We start from the raw sequence: 26,690 nt of genomic DNA, 5'->3' as shown, positions 1-26,690 counted from the left end.
CGCTTCACACAAGTAAGGTCTACCCTTACAAATCTATGCTGTATTTACTGTCTCATGCAGTAACTGCAATATATTGGCCATAAGGTGACAAACTGTGGTGGAGGGAAAACACAACACAAAAATTCAGTAAGGCTGTTTAATAATGGTCGGTTTCTTTAGTGACAAACTGTCACAACATTTTAACAGCAACAAGCAGAAACACAATGAGCACAATACAAAGAGCACTGCATGTCTTTGAGAAACTACTGGAGTGACAGTTATTTAGCTGCATTTATACTAATGCTATAAGATTTAGAATTTCACTGTTGAGGCATGACACGCTGACTATAAGGGTTCAAGTGGGAAGAGAAGACTGTGAAAGAGTCGACTTTCTGCATGTACCCCAAATAAATTATATATATTTTTTTAAAAATTTAAAATTCCTGCTTCCCGTCTGAAGAGTCTGGAAACATGACTGCTGCTACATTCATTTGTGAATTGCATACATTTTAAACAATGCATCTATTAATGAGATCATATCTAATTTACATACAGAGTATAAATAGCACACAGTGGTTTGCTGCAAAAACATGGAATGAATTCTGTCGTAGCTGCTCTGTTTGTCAGAATACTCTGGCTTCAACCTTGTTAGCCCCCAAAACGTGATTCAGCTGCAAATCGTGAATTATACGCAAACTGTGAACTGCAAAACATGAATACTGAAAATATATCTTCCGACACATGAACGCACGTCTCGCAAAATGTGAATTTCTTCATGATGTGGTGTATGTTGGTGTATGTGCTTGGCTGAGGAGACAATGTTGCGAAGCTACCATCTGTGGGATTATGACTGTGCCTTTCACTTTCATTGCACCACAGGGCATGCCACCCCTCAACTTGCACATGTGGCACTCTGTCATGTTCCCTATGAGTGAGTGAACAATATAACACTTGGTGAAATCTGTATCATGATGATGGGAAGAGTTGACATTGATGGATTTTCCTGGTAAAAATGATACAAATTATTGGTTAACAGGGTTTTAAAAAGGAATAGTTTGGACCATGTATCATGCTTAGTTATCATGTTATGGGGTAACATATGTCATAGAATCCAATAGACGTTGACCTTGTTTGACCTTTACTTTGTAGACCAAACATTCAACGGTGACCTTTGCCACCATTTTTGCTATTTTTACCAAAATAACTCCTGATTGATCAGTCATAGATAGTCCAAACTATATCTTTTTGGAATCTTTACAATCAGACAAATAATGTGTAGTTTTCAAAATTATTTGAGCATTTTTAATTGTGATCCCTGTGTAATTCTTCAATTGACCCCTACCTGGCCAGTCTGTTTTTTCAAAAGAATGTCTAAGGAGTATTTGTGCCAACTTTATTGCTTGTATCACCATTTGCATGATTGTTTCAGTTATCTGCTGCACTAATTCACGTTTTGCGAGAGCTCCACTCATGTTTTATTTTATTCGTGGTTTGCAGATATTCCCGGTTTGTGGATAATTCACGATTTGCAGCAGATTGATGTTTTGGAGGTCAAAAACCTCGTCCGTCACTGATGTAGAAGTAGTTGTTTGGAACTGTGCATTTTTAAATATGGTTATAACCACAGAACATTCTGACTGAGACCAGTCTCACTGCACTCCAGCACTGAAATCACTCAACCTCGTGAAGACGGCTTATATTAAAAATGCATGAACGGAATGTGCCTTCCGATTTGTCACATGGTTCATGTTTACTTTCAAATTGAAGTCCGGGGTCTGCTTCACAAAGCTGGTTTCACTAAAAACTCAGGAAGCATGGAAGCTTCAGAGTTTTTCTTTTTTGTTTGTTTTGTTTTTTTAACCACCTTTCTGAAATGGGTCCCTGGTGTGGAAAGGAGCATCTTGGTCCAAATGTTGATTTCCTTTTGAGGTTTGTGCGATGAAGACACTATGTGGACGGGACGTATGGGGGGGGGGGGGGGGGTAGCGGCAGATGGCAGGTTCAACATTCAGCAGCCCCCCGGGCCTGATGAAGAAGCAGGTGCTGTTGAGTGGGTGCTGCTGTTCTGGCCTTTTCCTTTGTGCCTCTGCCCACCTCGCCGCCTTCCACCTCCTCCTGACTTTGGCTGCAGAAGAGGAATGAGAGAACAACTGATAAGGGGCAGAGCAAATGAGAATATTGGGCAGACATGACCTTAAATTTTGGTTTCCATCAATTCAGTCACATCCAGCTGAAAACATCATTCAAACAAGGAGGGACACGCCCACGCTTCACCTGTATGATGCTGATTCATGCAAATTAATTCATGCAAATTAGGATACATTGATAATACATGGTTCTGTGTGGCCTTGACATTTGATCATTAACTGAACCCCTTTCTTTGACTAACACATAGCCAGTCTGCTGTGTTTATTCCATACTGGTGCAACACTGTCAAGGTCAAGGGTCATGTGGCCCATAGAAAGTTGATATTTGGTTGTGAGGAATCTGTTCATCTAAACATCACATTTAAAAATACTGGGATCCAAATTTTGCTCTTGCCATTTGAGCTTGATTAATTTTTTTTTTTCTAGTCACTTGTTCTTTGGCTGAGCCTGTTATTCCAGTTAGGTTTGCTGAAATCTGATGTAATGTTGTTCACATGTGGGCGGACACACAGGACCAAGGACAATCCCACCGGCATGCATTAACACTCTGCACGGGTGTAAAAATGTCTCCAGTCACAACAAACATGCTCCAAGTCAAACATGTTGCTTGGAGAAATGTGCAGTCTCCTGTTCACCATCTCCAATGTTGGGAATGTGTTTGAACCTACATCATTTACCTTGTTTTCTTTGTTGCCCTCTTTTATCTGAGGGTCTTCATCTCCCTCTCCCTGAGGCCACCAACCACGCAGCAAAGGAGAGGGAGAGAATGTGAAGTAGTGATGGGACATGACGGTAATGGACATTCAGGAGGAAATGTGTGACACAGCAATGTGATGGATTGTGGTTAAAACATTGAAAAAGAAACAAAGGCAGCAAAGAGGTAAGAAGACGCAACCACATTATCATTATTAGTAAACATATGCAGCTTGAAGTAGTACATCAACCTAGTACTACAATCAAACTCCACCTTGTCTTTCAAAAATCACTGTGCATCTCACCGTTTGTGTCACGTTTGGACCAGCTGACTGTGATATCGTTGCTGCATCATCGTTGGCTGCTGTGGTGCCATCCTCTTTACGGGGTGTGGTCTTTTTTGTAGACTGCATTTTGATTTGCGAAGGTTTGGAATTTGATGGCAAATTATTGGTGGACTGCAAAAGCTGAAACAAAAGTAAGTCAAGTTTTTAGTTTTGAAGGTGGAAGGATTTATTTATTTATTGTGGAGGGCAGTGGGGTGTCAGTAATTGAAATGTAAGGTGCAATACAAATAAAATGTATTATTATTATTAATTCAACACCGTTTCTTGGATTTTGCCAACCCTCCAAAAAACAAAAGTTTTCTCGCTACCTTAGTGATGGTCCCCACAGCTTTGGTGCGTCCCTCTCTGAACACCAGTCTCTGGTCACAGTGCAGGTATTCGGGGGTTTTAATGAAGCGGAAGTGAACTGAAGCTTTGTCCCCTGTCCGCAAACAGTCTCTGTTCATGGACAAGATGGTAGCTGTCTGCCGTATGCTACCACAGTGAACTGCAAGTGATTGAAAACCAAGAAAAAAATTATTTTGTGCAGGGGGAAAAGTACATGAAATAAAACTATCAAATGTCATGACTGATGGTGTATTATTTATATTTTCAAAAGACGAGAAAAAAAAATAGCTGTATTTTGGTCAGCTGACAAATATTGAAGATGATCGTCTGGTTGTTGATGTTTGAGCTAACTCTTGAGGAAAAAAAAAACATGCATTTGTGTTCACTTTGATGTTTTCACCCACCCATGGCCTGGTATCTTGGGGATATCGTGGTGGGGTGATGAAGTACCAGGATCTCAGCCTCAAACTCCCAGGTGGCTTGGGGGCTTAATCTCGGGGAAACCATCACCATGCCTTTTCGTATCGACGAACGCTTGATCTGTGCAAAAAGCATTTAGGTGAAGGCAAAAAAGAGGGACTTAGCATTACTGTACATAATCTTTACTCAATAATACACCAAGACACCCCCACTGAAAGAAAAATTAAACATATGAATGTAGTTCTAAAAGTGCCCACTAGGTGCTGCTGTGGGACATATTTCATCTCGTACCTTTTTCAGAGCAAATGATGCGGTCTGGCCGCCTCTGACTTCCTTGACAGGCATTCTCTTGCGGTGGATTGATTTGACAGCAATTGGAATAAAGCTGCCCAGAGGGTCAGGACCTAACAACATGGTGTCATTAAGACGTATGAGTCCTCGTAAAGTCGTTCCAGATACTACTGTTCCTACCCCCTGAAATACAAGCACACAGTGGGCCAGAGTACTCATGGACATGAGTGAGGACTGCAACATCACCAGCGATTAGACTCATAAAGTTGTACAAGTTAAAAGTACCGGCACAGAGTAGGTGTCGTCTATCTGAAACTCTGCAGGCTGGTCGTCTCTGTAAGAGGTCCTTGACGACAGCAGGTTGAGAAACATCTTAAGCAGGTCCATGTTCTCTCCAGTCACATTAGAGATCTGAAAAATGGGGCACATCCTTTTTTGGGGGGGGGGGGGCATGACATATAAAAAAGGTTAAATTTGAGCATTTTTACTGATTGAGTAAACTCCTGGCTTAGATATTTAGCACCTCTCGGAGCTGAAGTTAGAGGCTGTGACTATGACGTCATCCTTGTTTTGCACCAGGACTGGGATCTTCCTACAACCGGGGGATTTCAGTAACCTCTGGAGCAGCTTCAATGTCTCTGTTAGAACCAAAACAAGAGCAACATTATTAACTCATGCCTTACATTTTAAAAGCCAGTTTGCACGGCAGTCAAAGCGCAGCCTTGAAATAAAATAGAATAAACTACAACACATTAATTAAAGGTATCTCAAAATTATGGGCTAAATTAGTTCAAGCTAGAAATAAAACAGTGGTTAGGAGACTTCAGAAGACTGACCTTGTAGGATATTGGCTGGACACATGTCAATCTTTGTGACCACGACAAACACAGGCACATTCAGAGCTAAGGCCAGGCCCAGGTGCTCTTTGGTCATTCCAACAATACCTGCATTACTGCCCACCTACAGCAGCAGAGAGAGACAAAAAGATAAGGACAAAAAAAAAAAGACAAATCTGTTGACACATGAGCTTCATTCATACCCGCTTACTCCAATAAAGGGCCACAAGGAGGCTGGGGAACATGCAACTGGCACACAGAATAGACCAGGTTGGAAGTGAACCCAGGACCTTCCAGTGAGGCTACAGTGCTAACCACTAGGTTACCATGCTGCCCTGCTAATATGCAAATTAAATAATATTCAAATGTCACTCATGGGAGCAAAGACCTTTTAGATGGTCTGTTAGTACGATTAACCACAGAACAAGCCACATTATCACAGCTATATGTCTTAACATGCTCAGAACAAGGCTATCAGTTTGTGTTAACTCAACTTTTTTTTTTATATAGCGCCAAATCACAACAAACAGTTGCCCCAAGGCGCTCCATATTGTAAGGCAAGGCCATACAATAATTATGAAAAACCCCAACGGTCAAAACGACCCCCTATGAGCAAGCACTTGGCCACAGTGGGAAGGAAAAACTCCCTTTTAACAGGAAGAAACCTCCAGCAGAACCAGGCTCAGGGAGGGGCAGTCTTCTGCTGAGACTGGTTAACTGGCGGCATCACTCAAATCAACCACGACCATAATCATAACTTTATGACATGGTAATATTTAACAGACGAGTTATTCCCTCCCCATCAATTAACATGGACATCTATTTGCTTATGGAGTGGTCTTTCAAGGAACTCGGTGTCACAGACACTGTTTCAGTTAGATCAGAGTTTGTGGCTGAGCCTATTACACTAGATTACTAAAGTGCAGTTTAAAACTGCACTTTAACTTCAGTGCCTATTTCCTAATAAGCAACAGCTTCATTGTCTGAGAGACTTGTAAAGTAAGTTGATTCCAGTGGAGTCCTGTAAATATCTTCAATAACTGCTTCATAGTAATAAATGTTTTTATGTGAGGTCCAGCTGTCATTAAATAAATGTGAATGCTCTGGATTAAAAGCAGCACGCCCTCTATGATGAAACATCACTGGATTCCCTGAGCAAACAGAAATTTTATACACATTGACACACTTGACAGATATTTTCTCGTGCTGTAGACATAACAAAAGCAGGGCTCTTCCCAAAAATTTAGAGCATAGTGGGGCTTTTCAAAAATTCATAACTGTGTCAAAAAAATCTAATTTCTTTCCTATTTACAGTAGTGTTCAGAATAAAACAAGGTACCAGTAGATTCTCACAAATCCAACAAGACCAAGCATTCATGATATGCACACTCTTAAGGCTATGAAATTGGGCTATTAGTAAAAAAAAAAAGTAGAAAAGGGGTGTTCACAATAATAGTAGCATCTGCTGTTGACGCTACAAACTCAAAACTATTATGTTCAAACTGCTTTTTTTAGCAATCCTGTGAATCACTAAACTAGTATTTAGTTGTATAACCACAGTTTTTCATGATTTCTTCACATCTGCGAGGCATGAAGTCAACCAACTTGTGGCACCTTTCAGCTGTTATTCCACTCCAAGATTCTTTAACAACATTCCACAATTCATTCACATTTCTTGGTTTTGCTTCAGAAACAGCTTTTTTGATGTCACCCCACAAGTTCTCAAGTTCTCTTTTGCATTAATTTTGTTGGTTTGGAACCAAGATTTTGCTCGTTTACTAGTGTGCTTGTCTTGTTGAAACACCCATTTCAAGGGCATGTCCTCTTCAGCATAAGGCAACATGACCTCTTCAAGTATTTTGACATATCCAAACTGATCCATGATACCTGGTATGCGATATATAGGCCCAACACCATAGTAGGAGAAACATGCCCATATCATGATGCTTGCACCACCATGCAAGCATCATGTCTGTCTTCACTGTGAACTGTGGCTTGAATTAAGAGTTTGGGGGTCGTCTTACAAACTGTATGTGGCCCTTGGACCCAAAAAGAACAATTTTACTCTCATCAGTCCACAAAATATCCCTCCATTTCTCTTTAGGCCAGTTGATGTGTTCTTTGGCAAATTGTAACCTCTTCTACATGTCTTTTATTTAACAGAGGGACTTTGTGGGGGATTCTTGCAAATAAATTAGCTTCACACAGGCGTCTTCTAACTGTCACAGCACTTACAGGTAACTCCAGACTGTCTTTGATGATCCTGGAGCTGATCAATGGGTGAGCCTTTGCCATTCTGGTTATTCTTCTATCCATTTTGATGGTTGTTTTCCATTTTCTTCCACGTGTCTCTGTTTTTTTTGTCCATTTTAAAGCATTGGAGATCATTGTAGATGAACAGCCTATAATTTTTTGCACCTGCGTATAAGTTTTCACCTCTCCAATCAACTTTTTAATCAAACTACGCTGTTCTTCTGAACAATGTCTTAAGCGTCCCATTTTCCTCAGGCTTTCAAAGAGAAAAGCATGTTCAACAGGTGCTGGCTTTCATCCTTAAATAGGGGACACCTGATTCACACCTGTTTGTTTCACAAAATTGACCAACTCACTGACTGAATGCCACACTACTATTATTGTGAACGCCCCCTTTTCTACTATTTTTTTTTTTTTTTTTTTTTTTTTTTTTTTACTAATAGCCCAATTTCATAGCCTTAAGAGTGTGCATATAATGAATGCTTGGTCTTGTTGGATTTGTGAGAATCTACTGGTATCTTGTTTCCCATGTAAAAATAAGAAATATACTCAAAACCGGATTAATCTTTTTAGTCACATAGCACTACTGTTATTCTGAACACTACTGTATGTAGGATGGTATCCGGATGTGATCCAGATTACATATTCCGTGGCCATTTAAATTTAACATTGAAAATCCCATTTAATGTATATTTTACATTATATCTTAATCAAACGTGCCTCAATCACTCTCATATTTGAAAGTGAGGTGCAGACTGGTGCTCACTATCACACGAGAAAGTCTGATCCGGATGTGATCCAGATTATGGATTTTGTGGACATTTGAATTTAATATTGAAAAGCCCACTTAGTGTACATTTTGCATTTACCATCCTTGTTCATGACCCCCTTACTGACCATGAGCATGCAGAAGTCCGGAAGGTGTCCAGTCATTCCAAATACGGTGGTCTTGAGATACTTCTCATGGCCAGCCAGGTCAATGAATGTTATAACCTTGGAGGACTTCTCACAGATTTTTGTCCAGTCCAGACTTCCTCCATGACTGTCTGGCTTGTTCACTACCTGAAGACGGTAAGGGAACCACATTATATCCACAGTAACTCTCCTTGGTGTGCTGCTTGAAGGGCACATCTATGCCCAAAGATATCAACAAGTAAACTCAAGAATCCTTTCCCAGGAAAGGTTGAATGCTGTTAAGCATTCGAGAAAGGTATTAATGTTGCATAATTCTACTTCGCACTGATATAAATAAGACTGGTCAGATTCCATTTAACCAGCGAGCATTAAGAACCACACTGATACTGTAAACACATGAGCATACAATCAATTATATATGTATTTATGTAAAAACTAGGGCTGGGTACCGAACTTCGGTTCTTCTGCGGCACCGACCGAAATACTTCTGTAGTACTGAGTATCGAAACATGCCTCGTCTTTCGGTGCCAAGTTTCGGTACCCAGAGGTTAATCATGTGCAAGACGTGCGGTCCACAGCCATCCTCCTCTCAGCATTCAAGTCCATCTGTGGACGTTACAGAGCACGAGCAGACTGATTCAAAATCTCCACCTCCGGATTCCGCTTCAACTGCAATTTAATATGTGCATCGTTTTGAAGCTTGAAGCAGTGAAGCACTGTTCCGACCCGCTGCTTCGGTTCTTTGCTTCGCTCCTTTCAGAAGCAGTGTATCTGCTTCTTAACCCATCTCAGAGCCATTAATGTTTCAATTGTGAGTCACTTTTGTGCAGATTAAAGTCACTAACTGGGACTCCTGTCTTGTTGCAAGAAAGAAACATTCCGCTCAAACAGCTCCAAATGCTGCTCGGCTCTCGGCCTGGCGTGTCACGTTAGAAAGAGAGTCTGGTCGGAATTAATAATTCACAGCGAATCGCCGTTTAAATCAAATGACACCTCTTTCCAAATGCTGTAATACAAACAATAAACTGCAATAGATCAAAAGTTTTTTCCTCCCAAAATGAGAAGTTCTGCGCTGACGTGCAGCAGCCAGCTGAGCTCAGCTCAGATTCTATGGAGAGACATTCATGCGAAAATGTCTGAAAGGAAATGCTTTTGACAAAAACTACAGTGTTTTCAAGTGTTCTTTTGCACTGGAAATTATTTGTTGCTTGTTTATTTTTTCTGGAAGAAAACTGCTTGGACTGGAAAATTACCAAAGCTGAAAAATAAAACTCAAGATTTGTACTATGTGTAAGGTAATTTTCTTTTTGTTAGAATTTATCTTATGAAATTGGTATCAAAAAAGTATCATTCAGGAAGCAGTATCGAAGTACTGAAATTTGTACCGGTATTGAAAATTTTTGATTAATACCCAGCCCTAGTAAAAACATACAGTGCATCTTTTCACATCCTGAGGCACCGGTATTGTTTTAGTGACTCACCTGTCCTGACTGGTCGAAGCCCAGGATATCATTACCCACGCTGCTTGTCCTGCCGCTCTCCATCTCGTGCTTGTGTCTGAAGAGCTTCTGTCGGGCAAAGCCTCTGCCATTGTCCAGCTCGCCATGTGTTAACACCCCCAGCAGGGTACTCTTACCGGCGTCCACGTTCCCCACAACTGCCACTCTGATGGATAACATAACCCCGAAAATATTTACTCAGTTACAGTGCAGGTGTTGTATTCAGTTCAGGAACATGGCACACGGTGGTCTTTGCAGTCATTCTCTTTAGTGATCTGAGTGCTTCTCCACTGTCTTTTTTTTCTTCTTACATCCCCTTGCTGTTGTGTCATTAGAAGCATTTAAGTCTTAATTTTTTTTTTCATCGTTGTATTAATTTACTAGCTTTACGTTTGCATCCTCAGCTGATATCTTCAAATAATTAAAAGTCAGACATGTAAAAACAATTAAGATTTTTGGCAACCAGTGACCGCTGGCCACAAAAGCAATAATAATAGTAAAATAATATTGCCTAATGTAAACACTAGATTTCTATGCCTCTCTTGCTGGTGACTAAATGTGTGAGGCTGAACCAAGCTCAGTTTAGTGTTCTTACATTAAATGGTATCTTGTGATTTCAAGTTTCCTATAAACAGCCTATAAATCAAATGATGATTACTGCTGTAGCATCCATTGTTTTAAAACACTGACGATTTTTGGCTATCATGGGCTTTTTCTTCATTACTAACTTAATTTCAGCAATCCCTAATGGCCCACTGAGCCAGCCAAATATGGAATTTATTTAACTGAATTAGCCTAATGCCCAAAATCAGACTTAAGAGTAATAGGCAGTGGTTACCAAGTTTACGGTCTATCCGTCCTACAATAAGTCCTATTAAAGGCCCTGAGGCCCATATGTGCTGTTGCTTATCCAGAGTCTACGACTCCCCCACATGAAACACTAGTCCATCGCAGGTTAATTCCCCACCCAAAACCAGTACCTATTGCACAGCTGGGTGGACTGAGACAATGCAGTTTAAGGGGCCTTACCCAAACATATAGCATGACCACGAATCAAAGAAACCTTGGTATACATACTAGTAGCCCAATTCCTTTTCCTAATGAAGCCTGCTGCAAGATTTACTGTGCTAATTTTCTATCAAATATAATGCCTTCAGTTGTAATGTAATTGTATGTGTACAATTAACACATCAACATTTACATTTAATTTTCATCAAAATTCATGAGATGTTTTGGACAGTCCTCCTCTCCTGTGTTGTCGTTCATCACTTTTATAATGGTTTCTTAATTTTACTGGGCACAGAAGGGTGAAAAACAGCAAGCTCTTTTCTCGCATTTCCCATTTGCATACAAACAATTAAAAGGAAATACTGTACATGCAATTTATAAGTTGTACAGCTCATAAATTCTGTCAGCCACACTTGTTTCACAGATGAAGTAGAAATACCCTTCAGTTTCATTTTGAAGGAATGATTCATTTGTTTTATTTTCTCAGAATTGGTCTCAGTTTCCAGCAAAAACTTAATGGTTCCACACTACCCAGTGTTTAAAATCATACCGTTTGAATATGTCCAGTGTGGTGAAAGATAATGATGAGTACAACATCCCCTTCTGGTTTGCCTTTGGCTATACGTGACCAGAGGATAATCATGTACAGTGGTCCCTCGTTTATCGTGGGAGTTACATTCTAAAAATAACCCGCAATAGGCGAAATCCACAAAGTAGTCAGTGTTATTTTTTACAATTATTATAGATGTTTTAAGGCTGTAAAACCCCTCACTACAGGAAAACCTGGTGTTCACTTTTTTCCTCTAATATCCTATAAATAATTATGATGGCTTTTAGAACTAACAAATTTAATTTTAACAATCAGCCTAGGAGGTTGAACACATAAGAAATTATTAATAGTGACTGACCAGTTGGAAGTCAATAGCCGTAAAACAAGAAGATAATCTGAATGAGAAGTACATGTTGCATCTAAAACAGAGTGAAATTAATGAATCATGGTCTCAAACTGAAAGACCACACTCTTGAATAAAAAGAGAGACTACAACCTTCATGGTACACAGAACTCCACTTGTTTGGACTGTGTGGGACAGCCAGAACAGCAGTGCAGAAGAGCGCTAAGGTAAGCCTAACTAAAATATTTTCAAAAATGGATAGGAGTTTTAAAATGTTTAATTACATTTAGTGATGTAAATGTGTACACATTTAGCTCTGAACAGATGTTCTCATCTGTAGCACCACATTTCAAAAGTAAATGCAACTTCTGTACCAGCGTGACTTACATATACTCTGATGTGACATACAGTCCAGAAAACATGGTAGTCATTCATGAGATGTCAAAAATGTATTTGTATGTATCACAGAATCTTGTTGCTCTGGGGCCACCTGTGGAGTTCAGCCTTCTACTCTGGACTTGAAGTTACTGAGAAAGCTGCAAAACGTGCCACTAAGCCAGTGTGCAAAGCTTGACACAACTTGTAACCGAGACGCCCTTTAGATTTGTAACCACTCACCTGACTTCCAGGAAGTCGAGCTCTCCCACTCGCCGGCGAATGAGAAAGTCCTGCACAAAACCAGCAGCCTCACTGCGCTCCCGGAGCGGGATGAGGTCAGCATCCAGCTGTTCACACATAGATCGAACTGTAGCCACTGAGGCCTCCATATCCTTTTCATCCAGACCCCAGTCACCACCATCTAGAGCAGAGAGCCAGTGAAGAAACAACATAAAACTAAGGAGTAAATACATGTGTGCACAATAATAACAAGCCCTTATTTTTTTTCCCAGCTAAACTGCCTTGCTACACATTGTTTCTACTTTTTCAATTTCTTATCCGCCAATGAAAGGTGCTTTTTATAGAAAGTACATAATTTAACAATATAACTAATTTTTAAAATTATTTATTACCTGAGCCCATTCCAACCACATAGATGGTCTCTCCACAGCCTTCTTCCATCCTGTCCCGCAGCTGGCGAACTAATGAGTCGTACTGCTCTCCATTGGGGCTAACCAGTGCCAGCTGGTGGGGCGTCCAGGGTTTGGGGTGCAAGGAGACAAACGGAAGATATCTGACGTTACTGCAATCACAAAATGACTTGGATGCTTCTTCTGTGATGAAGTTAATAAGTGTTCAGAAGGTTAAGGTACAAAAATGTCTTAGATGTGGCTGCGGTAGGCAGACTTTAGGGTGAGCATCACTCAGGTCACTTACTCAATTCACCACGGCGTTTAACATGGAAGAAAAGTAAAAGATAAGATATCACTATGATATAAAAAATACAATGAAATTTTGGTGCACTCAAGAACCGTTCTCAAATGAGTAAAATAAATAAATTGATAAATGATTCCTTACCATACACTTATTGCCAGTGTATGCAATGAATCAAACTGAGGGGATAAAAAGGTCCATACTGCTTGTAAAATACTTGCACTGAAAGCAATTAGTGCACTTGGTTTCAATGCAGAAGGTTCCCGGTTCAAACCCACCCAAGCCACATTTTTCCATGTAATGTGGAGTTGCATCAGGAAGAGCAGCCGGTGTAAAACTTGTGTCAAATCAACATGCAGATCTACCTTGGATCTTCTGTGGCAACCCTGAGTGAAAATGAGGGAGCAGTGAAAGGGACTTACTTACTTTCACATAAATAGTCTTACCTTTAAAACTTAAATTTAACATTTAATTTTAAACTTGACTGTACTCTGAGAGGAAAAAAACCCACAAATGTCTGTTTACCTTACCATGGAGCACTTCAAGGTTACATTTTGATGTTTGTCTTTTGCTGCCCCCCCACTGTTCAAGGTTGTCACAGCAAAGTCAATACAGACTCACATCGGGATATGGCACAAGTTTTACGCTGGCTGCCCTTCCTGATCCATCCCTAGTTCTACATGGAGAAATGCAAAACCACTGGTCTTCCCAAGCGGACTACCGGTGAAGAATGAATCAACACCTACAGATATTTATTTCTGAGATCTTACGGGATCTGGTGCAGACCAACCAGAATGGTGCCACCTCAAAGTCACATTTAAACACCAAACCCATCCACCCCAGGAAAACGAAAAATGAAAAAACAATCATGCTACTCATTACATGACTAACTGCCAACCATCTCATGATCCAATCACCACTCAATTCTGCAAAAAATATTCATACTGTATATTTTATCCATTTACTTTACATCATAAGTTGCATTTCTATAAAATAAATGTGCCATACTTTTACATAATTTGTAAGTGATAATATATAGTTACAGAAAAGTATGACGGTGAGGAAAACCTGTTATTTGACGGTGAGGAAAACCTGTTATTTGACACTGGGTGCAGAGGTTGGTTGATAAATTTTTACTGTACATCAAATGGTGACACAAACCATTCCACCTGTCAGCACAAAACATGAACAAAGTGACTCTTCCCTGTTGCAACCCTTGTGCAATCTGCTGATTGTTGTATAATTTCATCCATGAAGAGAAATGTGCTTGGTTACACACAGGATCAGATTTACCTGCTTGCAGGGTTTGTTTTTAAAACATTAGATTGTTAAAAACTAACTAATTTAAGACACATTAGTTAACATATATAAATGTCACTTTTAATATACCTTAAAAAAATCAATAAATAAATAAAGTTAAAGCATTGCTAAATATCTAACATTTAAAAAGTAAGTCCTTTCGGTGCTCCCTTGTTTTCACTTGGGGTCGCCACAGCATATCCAAGGTGGATTGGCATGCTGATTTGGCTCAAGTTTTACGCCAGATGCCCTTGCTGACGCAACTCCACATTACATGGAGAAATGTGACAGGAAACCTTCCGCACTGAAACCAAGTGTGCTAACAACTTGGCCACCACCCCTGCTAAATATCTAACATTTATAAATTCATAAATAAAAGTCTAAACACTTTTCAGCTTTAAAAATTCTTTCTTTTGATTTACTGCTATTCATTATTATACATTTCATTGTATTTAATCCATTTTTAATGGTAGTTTCAGTCTGACCACTTTTCACCTTTAAAAATACATAAATTCTTTTTGGTGATAAAACTTTTTTAAAGTGACTTCCTGCAATTTATTATTCCATCCACTGAGTTTGTATACCCGCTTACTCCAATTGGGGAGTCACGGGTGGGGGTGGAAGCCTATCCCAGCCGTCACAGAGCGTGAGGCGTTGTACACCCTGGACAGCACGCCAGTCTGCTGCAGGGCCACATATAGGCAAGCAAACACATTCACACCTGCACACACAATTTAAAGTCTCCAATCCATCTAACCTGCATGTCTTTGGACAAAGGAGGATGCCGGAGCACCCAGAGGAAACTCGCACAAACATAGGGACAACTTGCAAACTCCACACAGAAAGGCCACAAGTGGGAATCGATCCCATGACCTTCTTGTTATGAGGCAACACTGCTAACGATGAAGCCACCATGCTGCCTCCAATTCATTATCAGAAATGTATATGTCATTATATTATTTATATTACATTGTTGTATCTAATCCATTTTTATCAAAACCTTTAGTCTTTATACTGTCATATACCAGTCAGTGCATCTACAAGGAAAAAGTTGATTTGTTGTTATATTTAATGACGTCTGTAACTCCATAACCCATTTTTTACATTATAAAAGGCAAACATATTTTTGTCCATATAGTAAGGGGCCAAAAAACATTTGCTCAGCACTGTAAACAAATAGACTAGAAGAATATTATCTCGAGAAAGGCTGACGTAGTAAATTTATGTGCTACTGCAAACGACACAGTGTGAAAAAATCGAACGAGTAACAACAAATAAGTCATAAAAATAACTGGTTTATGAAGAGATGCGCTCCATTACAACAGCGGACATTAGCATTAGCTAGAAATAGCTAACTATCGTTTTGACAGTCAGCAGGTCCAAGTACAAAACGTCAGCGCTATGCAATACTCGGTGCTGCGTTACTAATTAATTACAACATGTAATAGCATGAAACGTTGGGTAATTAAAGTATGCGTGCGCCCCACGCACAGCTTTCATTCATTCTTTGCCAGCAGGCAACATAGGCTAACATTTGCTTAGCACTGCCAGGCCCTACCTTGTTGGTAAAGTCCACACCGCGATCCTCGGTCTCGCCGTTAACCATGTCCACGTCCTCGAAGCTCTCGTCCCCGACATCCTCGCCGAACCCTCCCCGGTCCGGTGCAAATATGCTGGCGGGGACTAGAGCGTCTGCCAGCGGTATGGACCCCGGGCTCATACTGCGCTGATGTGTCGCCGATATTGATGCCATTTCTGTGCAAGAAGCACCGCCGCAACAATCAATTTCAAAGACGATCCCGAGTGAAAAATTTGAAGCTTTACACAGAGCTCGAGCCGGCGGTTCTACCAACAAATAAAAACGATCTCACTGTTGTAACAACACAGTCGTATATTACTGTTACACTATGTTTGTATTCAACCCATTAAAAAAAAAAACAGTTAATAATCATAAGGAAGGCGTGGACTAGCCGGTGGATACGCCTTTTTACATCCTCTTAACCAATGGAGTAACCAGTGTTGCTATTAATATGTTAGCAGCGAACCAATAGCAGTAAGAGGGCATTGATCATTTGTTACATAATTATTGCAGGTTGGTTGCATGCTGGTTACGTATGAAGAGAAAGAGAAAGTGCAATGGTGTAATCACAGATGGACTACTTCTTGTTTCCACTGCTCCCGTTAGGGATCGCCATCTCATCCTGTCATCTGTATCTTGTTCTGTCACACCAGCCATCTACATGTCCTCCCTCACCACATCCATAAACCTCCTCTTTGACCTCCCTCGTCTCCTCCTGCCTGGTGGCTCCATCCTCAGCATCCTTCTCCCTATATACCTCTGCACATGTCCAAACCATCTCAGTCTCTTCTCTCTGACTTTGTCTCAGAGCCATCCCACCTAAGCTGTCCCTCTGATATGTTCATTCCTATTCTTTCTCGTCACTCCCAAAGAGAATCGCAACATTTTCAGCTCTGCCACCTCCAGCCCAATCTCCTGTGTTTTTGTTTGTGACGTACAACATAGCTGGTCTCACTACTGTCTTGTAAACTTTCCCCTTCACTCTTGCAGATATTCTTCAGTCATAAATCACTCCTGCCACCTTTCTCCACCCACTCCACCCTGCCTGCACTCTCTTCTTCACCTCTCTACCACACTCTCCATTACTTTCTACAGTTGATCCCAATATTTAAGCTCATCTACTTTCACCACCTCTACTCCTTGTAACCGCACTATTCCAGAGTTCCCTCTTTCACACACATGTACTTAGTCTTGCTCCTACAGATTTTTATTCCCCTTCTCTCCAGAGCATACCTCCATCTCTACGCTCCAGGCTAGACACAACCTGCTCTCTACTCTCACGACAGATCACAATGTCCTCTGCAAACATCATAATCCATGGAGACTCCTGTCTGATCTCATCCACCAACCATCCATCACCATTGCAAACAAGAAAGGACTTAGAGGTGATCCTTGATGTAATCTCACCTCCGCCTTGAATTAGTCTGTCATTCCTACTGTACATCACCACTGTCACACTATCCTTGCACATGTCCTGCATTACCCTCACATACTTCTCTAGCACTCCACAGACATTCTCATACAGTACCACAACACTTCTCTTGGCACCCTGTCGTAAGCTTTCTCTAAATCCACAAACACACAATGTAACTCCTTCTGGCCTTCTCTATGCTTCTCCATCAGTATTCCCAGAGCAAACATTGCATCTGTAGTGCTCTTTCTTGGCATGAAACCATATTGCTGCTCACAGATCTTCACCTGTTTTATAAGCCTAGCTTCCACTACTCTTTCCCATAACTTCATGTTGTGGGTGATCAACTTTATGCCTCTGTAGTGGACAATAAATAATAATAAATGTACTTAGGAAAAACCTGTAATATTGTATTTCCTTCTGATTTAACAATACTGAAACAAATTTAAAGTTTGTTGTAAAATGTTTGTTTTAATTTCAGAAACAGTTTTGCAATAATATCTGGATGATATTATGACAGCATTTATTCTTTTTTTTAGGTAACCTATCTGTTCTAAATGTATTCTCAATATGATGATAATGACTATGACTATAATACTATTTAATTATGGTATTACTACTGTGTTGCTATTCACAAAACTATTCAGTAGCAAAGACAACAACCTATCAAAAGGAATGTAGTATTATGTTATGGTGCAATATATTCTGATATAAAAATGTGACAGTGTGCATCGTGAAGCTCAGACATTTTGAAATTTTACACAGAAACATCATTGTGATGAGAAATGAATTGAAAATAATTGTGTGACAGTTTTGTCCAATTGTTAAACTGGATGACCTCTACACTTCATTGAAGGGTCGTCCAACAGATTTGTTGTCACTGAGTACAAAGAATACTTGCAGCCACTGTGTCCAGGGGTTGTAGAGTTTCAGTGGATGTGTGTTGCCTCCTCTGGGTGTTTATATCCTCAGCCAAGTCTCATTTAACACAAAGTCCCTCCAGCTGTATCCAAGAATTCTCTGGAGAGACAAACTACACAATGTATTCATCACAGAGATGTGATAAACAATGTCTGTTTACTATATTTTCTTTACATTTCTAGAATGGGCATATTTGGTCTTAGAAGACACGTTTTTGCATAAATTGGTTATTTATATGAAACAAATAGTTTTAAATTTACAAAGCCTCTGTGAATGCAAAATGTCATTTTTCAACTCATGCAAATATTCTCACTTATAAACATTTATTGTTTTTATAATAAATGGTTCTGTGTCATCTTGACATTTGATCACTTCTATCCAAAAGTAGTTGTATCTTTAACCAATCCCTCAAAATAGATATGAATAAATGAGTTTGACCTTTCAAGGACACCCAAGGACAAAAGTTGTATGATTTTTTTTTTTTCTAAAGAAGAGAAAATTATTACTTAATACTCTCACCTTTGAGCTTGGGGTGGGTAAGAAATACTAATGTACAATGTGCTACTCATATGCAACACACTGAGGTGACTTACATTCGTGCTCAAAAGTTTACATACCCTGGCAGAATTATAGATTTTTTTTTTTTTTTTTTTGCTGTTTTGCAGAGAATATGAATGATAACACAGAAACGTTTTTGTGTATCTGAACTGTATATCTCTATTCTGAGCACCTGGATTTATAATGTGCTTTAAAAGTACATTATACTATGTAACACAATTTTTGTTCCTGGCTTCTAAGTGTTATATTTCAACTGCTTATGTCTAAAGTCTATGGAGTAAACTTTGATTTTATTTTTTTAACGTTCTAGAAAGTTCTAAAAGTTTCTTGAAATTTCTAGATAATTCTGGAAACTTCTAGAAAATTCTGGACAGTTCTAGCAGTTAAAGAATATTCTTGAAGACTACTCAGTAGTAGTGAAGGCGAATCGAGAATATTCTTGAAAACAGACAAATTTCAAAATATCATTGTCCTGATCACAGAAGCAAAGTTTCTGTGGAATAACAGCTATTTTCTATTTATTTAAGACATAACAGGTTAGGAAAACACACTTTGTACCCAGGAACAAAACTAAAATAAAAATTTGTTACGTGGTGTTATTTGTGGTGGCTGCAGGACCTGAACAAGGACCCCAGTGATTCTCAATGGATTTAATTGTTCAAGTGTTTTGAAAAGTCATTAGCATCACATAATTCAATGCTAACTGGCTAATGTTAGCATGAAAACTCACCAGCATTGCATAATGTGATGCTAATGAGTGTCATATAGCACAATGCTAATGGGCTAACATTAACATGAAAACTCGCTAATGTCACTTAATGTGTTCACATAGCACTAGTACCACAGTCTCTTATACAAAGAGACTGGTAGCATGTTTTTGAAAACATGACTGTGATTGGCCCATCTGATATGTCGGCCGCTATTGGCTATCACGCCAGGCTCTGTGATTGGCTGTGGCATAACCGCCGAAAATGTAAGTTGGTTCCACTCCTCCAGAGACTGTGGTATCCATGGAAATATAGACCTATTTCCATGGTGGTACCAGTGCTACATTGTAAACAAAGGCTGCAGCCAATCAGAGAGTGGCGTGTCTCAGCCAATCAGCAAAATGTCAGAATCCTGACTAAAAGTCACGTGACAAAATAACCTGACTCCTTTGCATTAGCTGGAGGAGTGGAAACAACTTGCATAACACAATGCTAACAGGCTAATGTTAGAACGAGCTGAGTGTCTCCATTGTAAGCAATTGGATTATATAATGCACTAAAAATACATATAGTTACAGTTTTGATGAGAAAAATCTTGCTACACATCTGCAGGCAATTTTACATGTTGCCTAAAAAGGACAGTCTAACTGTGTGATTTTAGAGTGTTTTTTGTTTTTTTTTTGGCTGGACTAACTAACTACAATATCACACTCAAAGAGATTTGGGGCTTAGAGAATTATAGCATATAAATAATGAATGTTTATGAGCGCAATGGTAAGAATATTTCATTTAGTGAAAGATAAAATGTTCCATTCAACGAGGTGCAGCCGAATTGAATGGACTGTTTCATCTTTCACCTCATGAAATATTCTTTCCATTGCACAAATGAAACAACATTCATTATTTGTTTAATATAATGCCTAAAATAGATCCTTGTCATTTGATATTTTATTAATTTATAAACAATAGATAAAGGACTTACATTTTTGTGTGGGTCGCTGGTCATTTGAGATCAAGAAGTTCAAAACAGTCCAACACAAACTTTAAATAGCAATCTAATCCAAAATTGTTTGTGTGCAGACTGCCGTCCGCTTTCCTCAGTCCAGCAAAGAATCGCAACAGAAATTTGTTGAGCTTTTCTTTCAACCGTGCTTCTGCTTTAGCTAGAGATGTCCCAGGAATACTACAAATGCCTCCAGACAGCTTATGGCGTACTAGTTTTTTTTTTTTTTTTTGTCTTTTTGTCTTTTTTGTGTGTGTTAGAAGAATGAACACCAATAAGCTCATTCAAATTGTCATCTGTCACCAAAACAAACCCCGCCATGTTTGTTTTTAAACTAAGTGCCGTTGCCGTGTTTATACATTAAGGTGGTCACAGTGTGCAATGGTACAAAATGTATGGAACTGAAATAGTACGGTAAATGGAACAAAATGGCAAATGGGATGAATGATCAATATCATGTGATATACAAACTACCAATCAAATTACAAGAATCTATTTAGGCGTTATAATGTACATAGATTAGTGCCATGCCCGTAGATAAATCCATTCTAATCTACGAGGTCTATTAGAAAAGTATCCGACCTTATTATTTTTTTCAAAAACCATATGGATTTGAATCACGTGTGATTACATCAGACATGCTTGAACCCTCGTGGGCATGTGAGAGTTTTTTCACGCCTGTCGGTTACGTCATTCGCCTGTGGGCAGTCTTTGAGTGAGGAGTCGTCCACCCGCTCGTCGATTTTTTTCATTGTTTAGGAATGGCTCAGAGACTGTTGCTTTGTTTGATAAAAAATTTTTCAAAACTGTAAGGCACAACTGAGTGGACACCATTTTAATGGCTGATGAGAGATTTTGGTCTGGTAGTGTCGCTTTAAGGACGGTCCACGGCGCCTGACGGCGATCTGCGCTTCGAGGCGGCAGCGTCTCGCCGTTTCAAGTTGAAAACTTCCACATTTCAGGCTCTGTTGACGCAGTAAGTCGTCAGAGAACAGAGAACTTTCAGAAGAAGTCGGCATGAGGAGTTTATTCGGACATTCCATTGTTAACGGTCATTTTGTAATGAAAGAATGTGCGGGCAGAGTCGCATGTCCGGCTGGACCCGACCGCGGGGGGTCGCGGCAGGAAAAACACCTCCGTTGGAAATCTTAACGGGCAAGTTGGAACATGCCCAAGCTGTTAAACAATTTCTCAGTTACTCACTTGTTGAAAGCCATTAAAAGCCGCCTGAATTCTACAAATGGTTTTCAACACGGAGGTGTTTTTCCTGTCGCGGCGCACACAGATTTGCCGAGTCGTCACGGAAACGACTCGGCGAATTTGCGCGTACGTCTTTCATTAAAAAAATGTCCTTAAACAGTGGAATGTCCGCATTAATTCCTCATGCCGGCCTCTTCTGAATCTTCTCTGTTCTCTCACGATGTCCTGGGTGAATTAAGCCTTAAATTAGGATGTTATCAGCTCGAAACAGGCCGACGACGGCGCCTAGAAGCGCTGCAGGACGTCCCGCTCCGTGGGAAGTCCTTACACCGACAGAAACACCCCATAATCTCTCATCAGCCGTTAAACTTTTCACAGAAAACCAGCTTAATTTCTCGAATAGTGTCCACTCGGATATTCCTCACAGGTCCAGAAAAAATTTTGATAAAGCAACGCGCGCCGTCTCGAGCAGCGTGTGAAACAAAGGAATTCAGCCGAGAGGGCGGGACCACATCTCACTCAAGGCCTGCCCACAGGGAAATGACGTCACCGACGCGTGAAAAAACTCACGCATGCGCACGAGGGTTCAAGCATGATTGGTGTAATCGCATGTCATTCAAATCCATATAGTTAAAAAAAAAATAAAAGGGTCGGTTTATTATCTAAGAGACCTCGTATATGAAAGTCACCCAAATAAAATTGTTTCAAATAGATATTTTAGTAAATTTATTAAATTAAGTATTTAAAAAAATCTCCCAAATAACAATAGCTATATACGTTATGATCACAGCCCATACATTTGGCTGTAATCTGTTGAATCATTAGTGATTCCTTTAAAAAAAAATACTGGGAAAATACTGAGAAACATGTTGCAAGTTCCTTATAAATTATATATATTTGATCCAGTGGCAGTTCATAATTGATCAATTCTGTCATTGTCTTGTAGTACTGGTCCCTATTTGAGTGAAGCAAAAAGTCTTTATATAATATGTTGTATAATTGGCTTGGCGTTAGCTTGGTGCTGACATCATACCTAATGTTAGCGTGAATTGAGCACCTTCATTGTGAGCAACAGGATTTATAATGGGTTTAAAAATACATAATAGTTCATAATACTTGTAGAGCAGGTAGCTGAGTGGATAAGGAGCTGGCTTGCCAATATGTAGACCTCGGTTCAAATCCCGCCCACACTACCTGTCTGCGTCCTTGGACAAGACACTTAACCGACATTGCCTCAGTTCATCCAGCTGTAAATATACACCAGCCTCGGTTGGGGAAGTAACCTGCACTGGACCGGCATCCCATCAAGGAGGCATCACAGACTGTCATCTCCTTGATGCTATGGAAGGTAAGCACCAGCAACTATGGGGCTATATAGGACTGACTTTTTAAAAAATACATGATTATGCTCCTCCTTCGGTGGCAAAGACAACCACGACTCCCACCATTTATTTTATTATTTTTTTTAAATTTGTTTAATTTCTGAGTATTATGTGTGCAAAGATGGTTGATTAGACCACTGAAAGACACTGAACTGCAGATTGCCAGTTGTGTGATCAGTGGTGGGCACAGTTCCGCTAATTATCAAAGATAATGTTTTCATTATTGGATTAGCTTTTCGGATAACTTTGAAAACCATCATTGGACCTGTGTTGTATAAAGTACCGGAAAATCACACTTAAGTAAAAGTACAGATACCCATTAAAAAAATGACTTTGGTAGAAGTTCAAGTCACTGACTGAAATGCTACTCAAGTAAAAGTCTTAAAGTATCTAGTATTTATTGTACTTAAGTATGACAAGTAATGTACAACTAAATGTAGTCAATTATTGAAAGTAAAAGTACAAGTAAATGTTAATAATCAAAAACAGACTGATTTTTTTATATTACAAAGTTTATCTAGGCTTGTAAATGACTGGTAGTATTAGTCAAAATACTGAAAATTGTGCACATCACACAATAACACTTCAGAAATAAGGTTTCAAAACCTAAACGAGAGTAGGCTACTCACTAGGTGTTCACAGGAAACAGTTATTTATTTTCATTGTTAATGGTTTTATCTTTTCTGTTGTGTTTTGTTTCATTAGGTTCTTTTTGTCTCTTTCTCTAAAATTGTATTGTAACATTATTAGTCTATTATTATTGACTATTATTGTCTATTATGTAGACTGTTATTGTTGCTGCTATTAATATATGAATAAAAGCATTTAAAAATTACAATTTGACTCTTTTATGACAACGAACGCTGAGCCATTAATTATACAGAAAATAAATCAACACAAACGTGCTGATGCAAACAGCTTAATGCTAACTTTAACACTGAAAACGCCATAGACATGCTAACGCGTTAGTATCGGCCCTGTTTTTAAGTTATAAAATACATCTATCAACTGTTTCAGAAGACCATAACAGGTCGGTTTAACATAAAAATATTAAATATTACTAACAGACATATGCTCTTCAGGGTTTTAGCGGGGAAAAATTAGGATAAAGCGAAATAAACAATGAATCCATGAATCGTAGATCGAAGCAGTGCTTCGATCTGCGAATCACTGCTTCGATTGGTTCAAGGTTCAAAGCAAAGCCGTGCTGCAGAAAAGTTGATTACAGACCACTGAACTCTATACTATGTAGTGTAGTGTAGAGTTCAGTGTACAGACCCGCTGCAGGTCTGTGATCAATGTAGAGAAATGATCATTTTCCTGACAAACAACCCCCAAGTGCGCAACTGCAAAAAAAGCCTTCCGGACATGCCTCATGACAAATCGGCCTGACTTCGTTGCAGTAACTAGTAATCAGTGGTGTCTCTGGGTGAAAACACGACTTTTTTCATGTGTGTGTGTGTGTGTTTTATTGTAACGAGTAATGGCATGGCGCTTAGAAAATGTATCGTAGTAGAAGTATGCAATTAAGGCCAGAAATGTAGTGAAGTAAAAGTGAAAGTAAGCTGAATTAAAAAAAAAAACTCAAGTAAAGTACAAAGTCTCCCAAAACATACTTAAGAACAGTAGTAAAGTATTTTTACTTACTATACAACACTGTATTGGACCAATTATAATTTTTAGACTGCTAACGTAGTTTTTTGTAGTAGATGTGCAGTTCTATCTTTTACAAGCTGGTTCCAAAATAAAGTACTCTATCCTCTGTTGGCAAATGAGAACTTAGGAAGGAAGGAACATTTTATTGTCCCCCTACTAATACGCTACCATTAGCACCCAAGTCACCCAGAGGCATAGAGTTTTAACTTATGGTTAGAATTTTAACCAAACTAATTTTGGACAAGTTATTTAAATTAACGTCACGTCTGAAGTTTTATAAAGTGAAAATATCAGATATATGTTTTATTTTTAAAGTAATGCACTAATTTTGAAGGTTTTAGTGTGGACATGGTGTGTGCGCAGTGCATCATGGGTAAAAGTTCACAACAGGAGAAATGCATTTGAGACGCTCTCATCAGGCTCCACATGGGCAACAGCATTAAACTCTTTGTATACTGCGCCTAACACTCTTGTGAATATATTCTCTGGGTTTATGGATGTTGTTATTGTGTTTGTTTTATGTAAAATGCCATAAGAAGCCCAGATTGCTTTTCCAAAAGCCGAAATTGTGATTCAGGCCGTGTGATATAACTGGAGTCAAAATGCATAGAACACTGCCATCTACTGGCGAGCAGTTATATCACAGTGTTGTCGACTGCAGAATTTTAAAATTATCTGTAGGTTTCCAAAACCTGAGCGACCCCACATGTGGAGATGAAAACAAATCATAGATCCAACAGGTTTAGTTGTACAGTGTGTGGTGTCAGCCACACGGTAAAAACAACACACATAAAGAGATTTCACACACGAACATTCCCAGGTCAGACACTTCGCTTTCTGATTGGCTGCATGTCACATTTAGCTCCTCACGTCCTTCTGAGCAGATCAGAATGCTCTTAGAAACCACACACGGCAGGAATATCTGATAGGATTCTATTTAGCATCATCATGATTGTCGGGGCGTCCTTAAGATTGTCGGAAGGGGAAGATCGGGTGCAATATTGGCCTAATTATCTTGACGTGAACCAGGCTTGATGTTATGACGCCTCATGGAGCGACTGATTGATCTGTTATAACACTGTACCAAGCCACTAACTCATCGGATGTTATGACGCCTCACGGAGCGACTGATTGATGCATTATGACACCGCACTGAACATGTTTTCACTATTATTTGATTTCTTCATTCGACTGACATCATTATTCAAGCATTCAAAAGGTGATTCCTATCGCCACATAACTCCAACCACACACGAGAAGGTTTTTGACAGTTCTTGTTATTGATAGAAACCTTGTCTCCCTAACCGGATAGGGTTGTGATGTCATCACGCGTGGGCTTAGGCACTGTCTAGCGGGATCTTGAAAATTTCTTTCTTTTTTATACAAATGAAAAAAACTACATATTTTTAAAAAAAGCACATTTATTTGTAAACACCAACACATGTTACATTGATTCACTTGTGTTGGTTTTTACATAGAATGAATGAATTAACCAATCAGTATGAGCGGAGGTTTAGTTACCCACAATCCCCTTTGGGGATCTGTGTGTTAATGTTCAAATCTTCTGAATTAGTGCATTATTTTAAAATGAACAGATATGTGTTATATATATCACTTTGTACATTTTAAGGGTTTACATTAATGTAGTTATTCTATCTGGAATAATTTTATTTTTAAAGCAAAACCATAATTCAAACCTGCTTTCCATTTCAAGACCTCTGCCTCATCGTTGATTCACTCTATGTTATCAGGGTAAATGACACTTTCCTACAGCAGGGAGCAGAGTGCACAAAGACAGAAGTGCTGGCTCATTGGCTGTTTAGGTTTGTGATCTATTTATTTCTGTTAGAAGCTTTGGCGGTGTTTAAACCCAAAATCAGCTTCTTAGGGAGGCAAAACTTAAAGTTATCGGTTATCTGTAGCTTCTGATAAAAGATAACTTTTCAGTTGGCTGATTACCAGTTATTGAAGCTAACTTTTTGGTTAGTTGTGCCCACCGCTGTGTGTGATACACTGAACAGTAGCGATTGCCCTGCTTTTCCGTTGTTGACATTT

The 26,690-nt window shown here is 39.4% G+C and overlaps 1 protein-coding gene across 2 annotated transcripts; it reads right to left on the bottom strand.

The window, feature by feature from the left end:
• Window positions 1-1,484: 1,484 nt before the first annotated feature.
• Window positions 1,485-16,148, bottom strand: gtpbp1 (GTP binding protein 1). Of its 2 annotated transcripts, XM_034190616.1 has the most exons (14): window positions 15,777-16,148; window positions 12,619-12,730; window positions 12,227-12,407; window positions 9,690-9,873; window positions 8,191-8,355; window positions 5,041-5,164; window positions 4,728-4,842; window positions 4,490-4,634; window positions 4,205-4,387; window positions 3,898-4,033; window positions 3,475-3,653; window positions 3,125-3,286; window positions 2,804-2,854; window positions 1,485-2,104 (listed from the first exon to the last, which is right to left on the bottom strand). In XM_034190616.1, exons 1-14 carry the CDS (start codon window positions 15,969-15,971, stop codon window positions 1,988-1,990), a joined length of 2,049 nt encoding a protein of 682 aa, XP_034046507.1. In that variant the 5' UTR covers window positions 15,972-16,148; the 3' UTR covers window positions 1,485-1,987. The 2 variants fall into 2 exon arrangements, with proteins under 2 accessions (XP_034046507.1, XP_034046508.1); XM_034190617.1 differs by lacking the exon at window positions 2,804-2,854.
• Window positions 16,149-26,690: the final 10,542 nt, after the last annotated feature.

Source organism: Thalassophryne amazonica, chromosome 16 (assembly GCF_902500255.1).
Source record: "Thalassophryne amazonica chromosome 16, fThaAma1.1, whole genome shotgun sequence".
Classification (NCBI taxonomy): domain Eukaryota; kingdom Metazoa; phylum Chordata; class Actinopteri; order Batrachoidiformes; family Batrachoididae; genus Thalassophryne; species Thalassophryne amazonica.
This window is presented reverse-complemented; position numbering and strand designations above follow the sequence as displayed.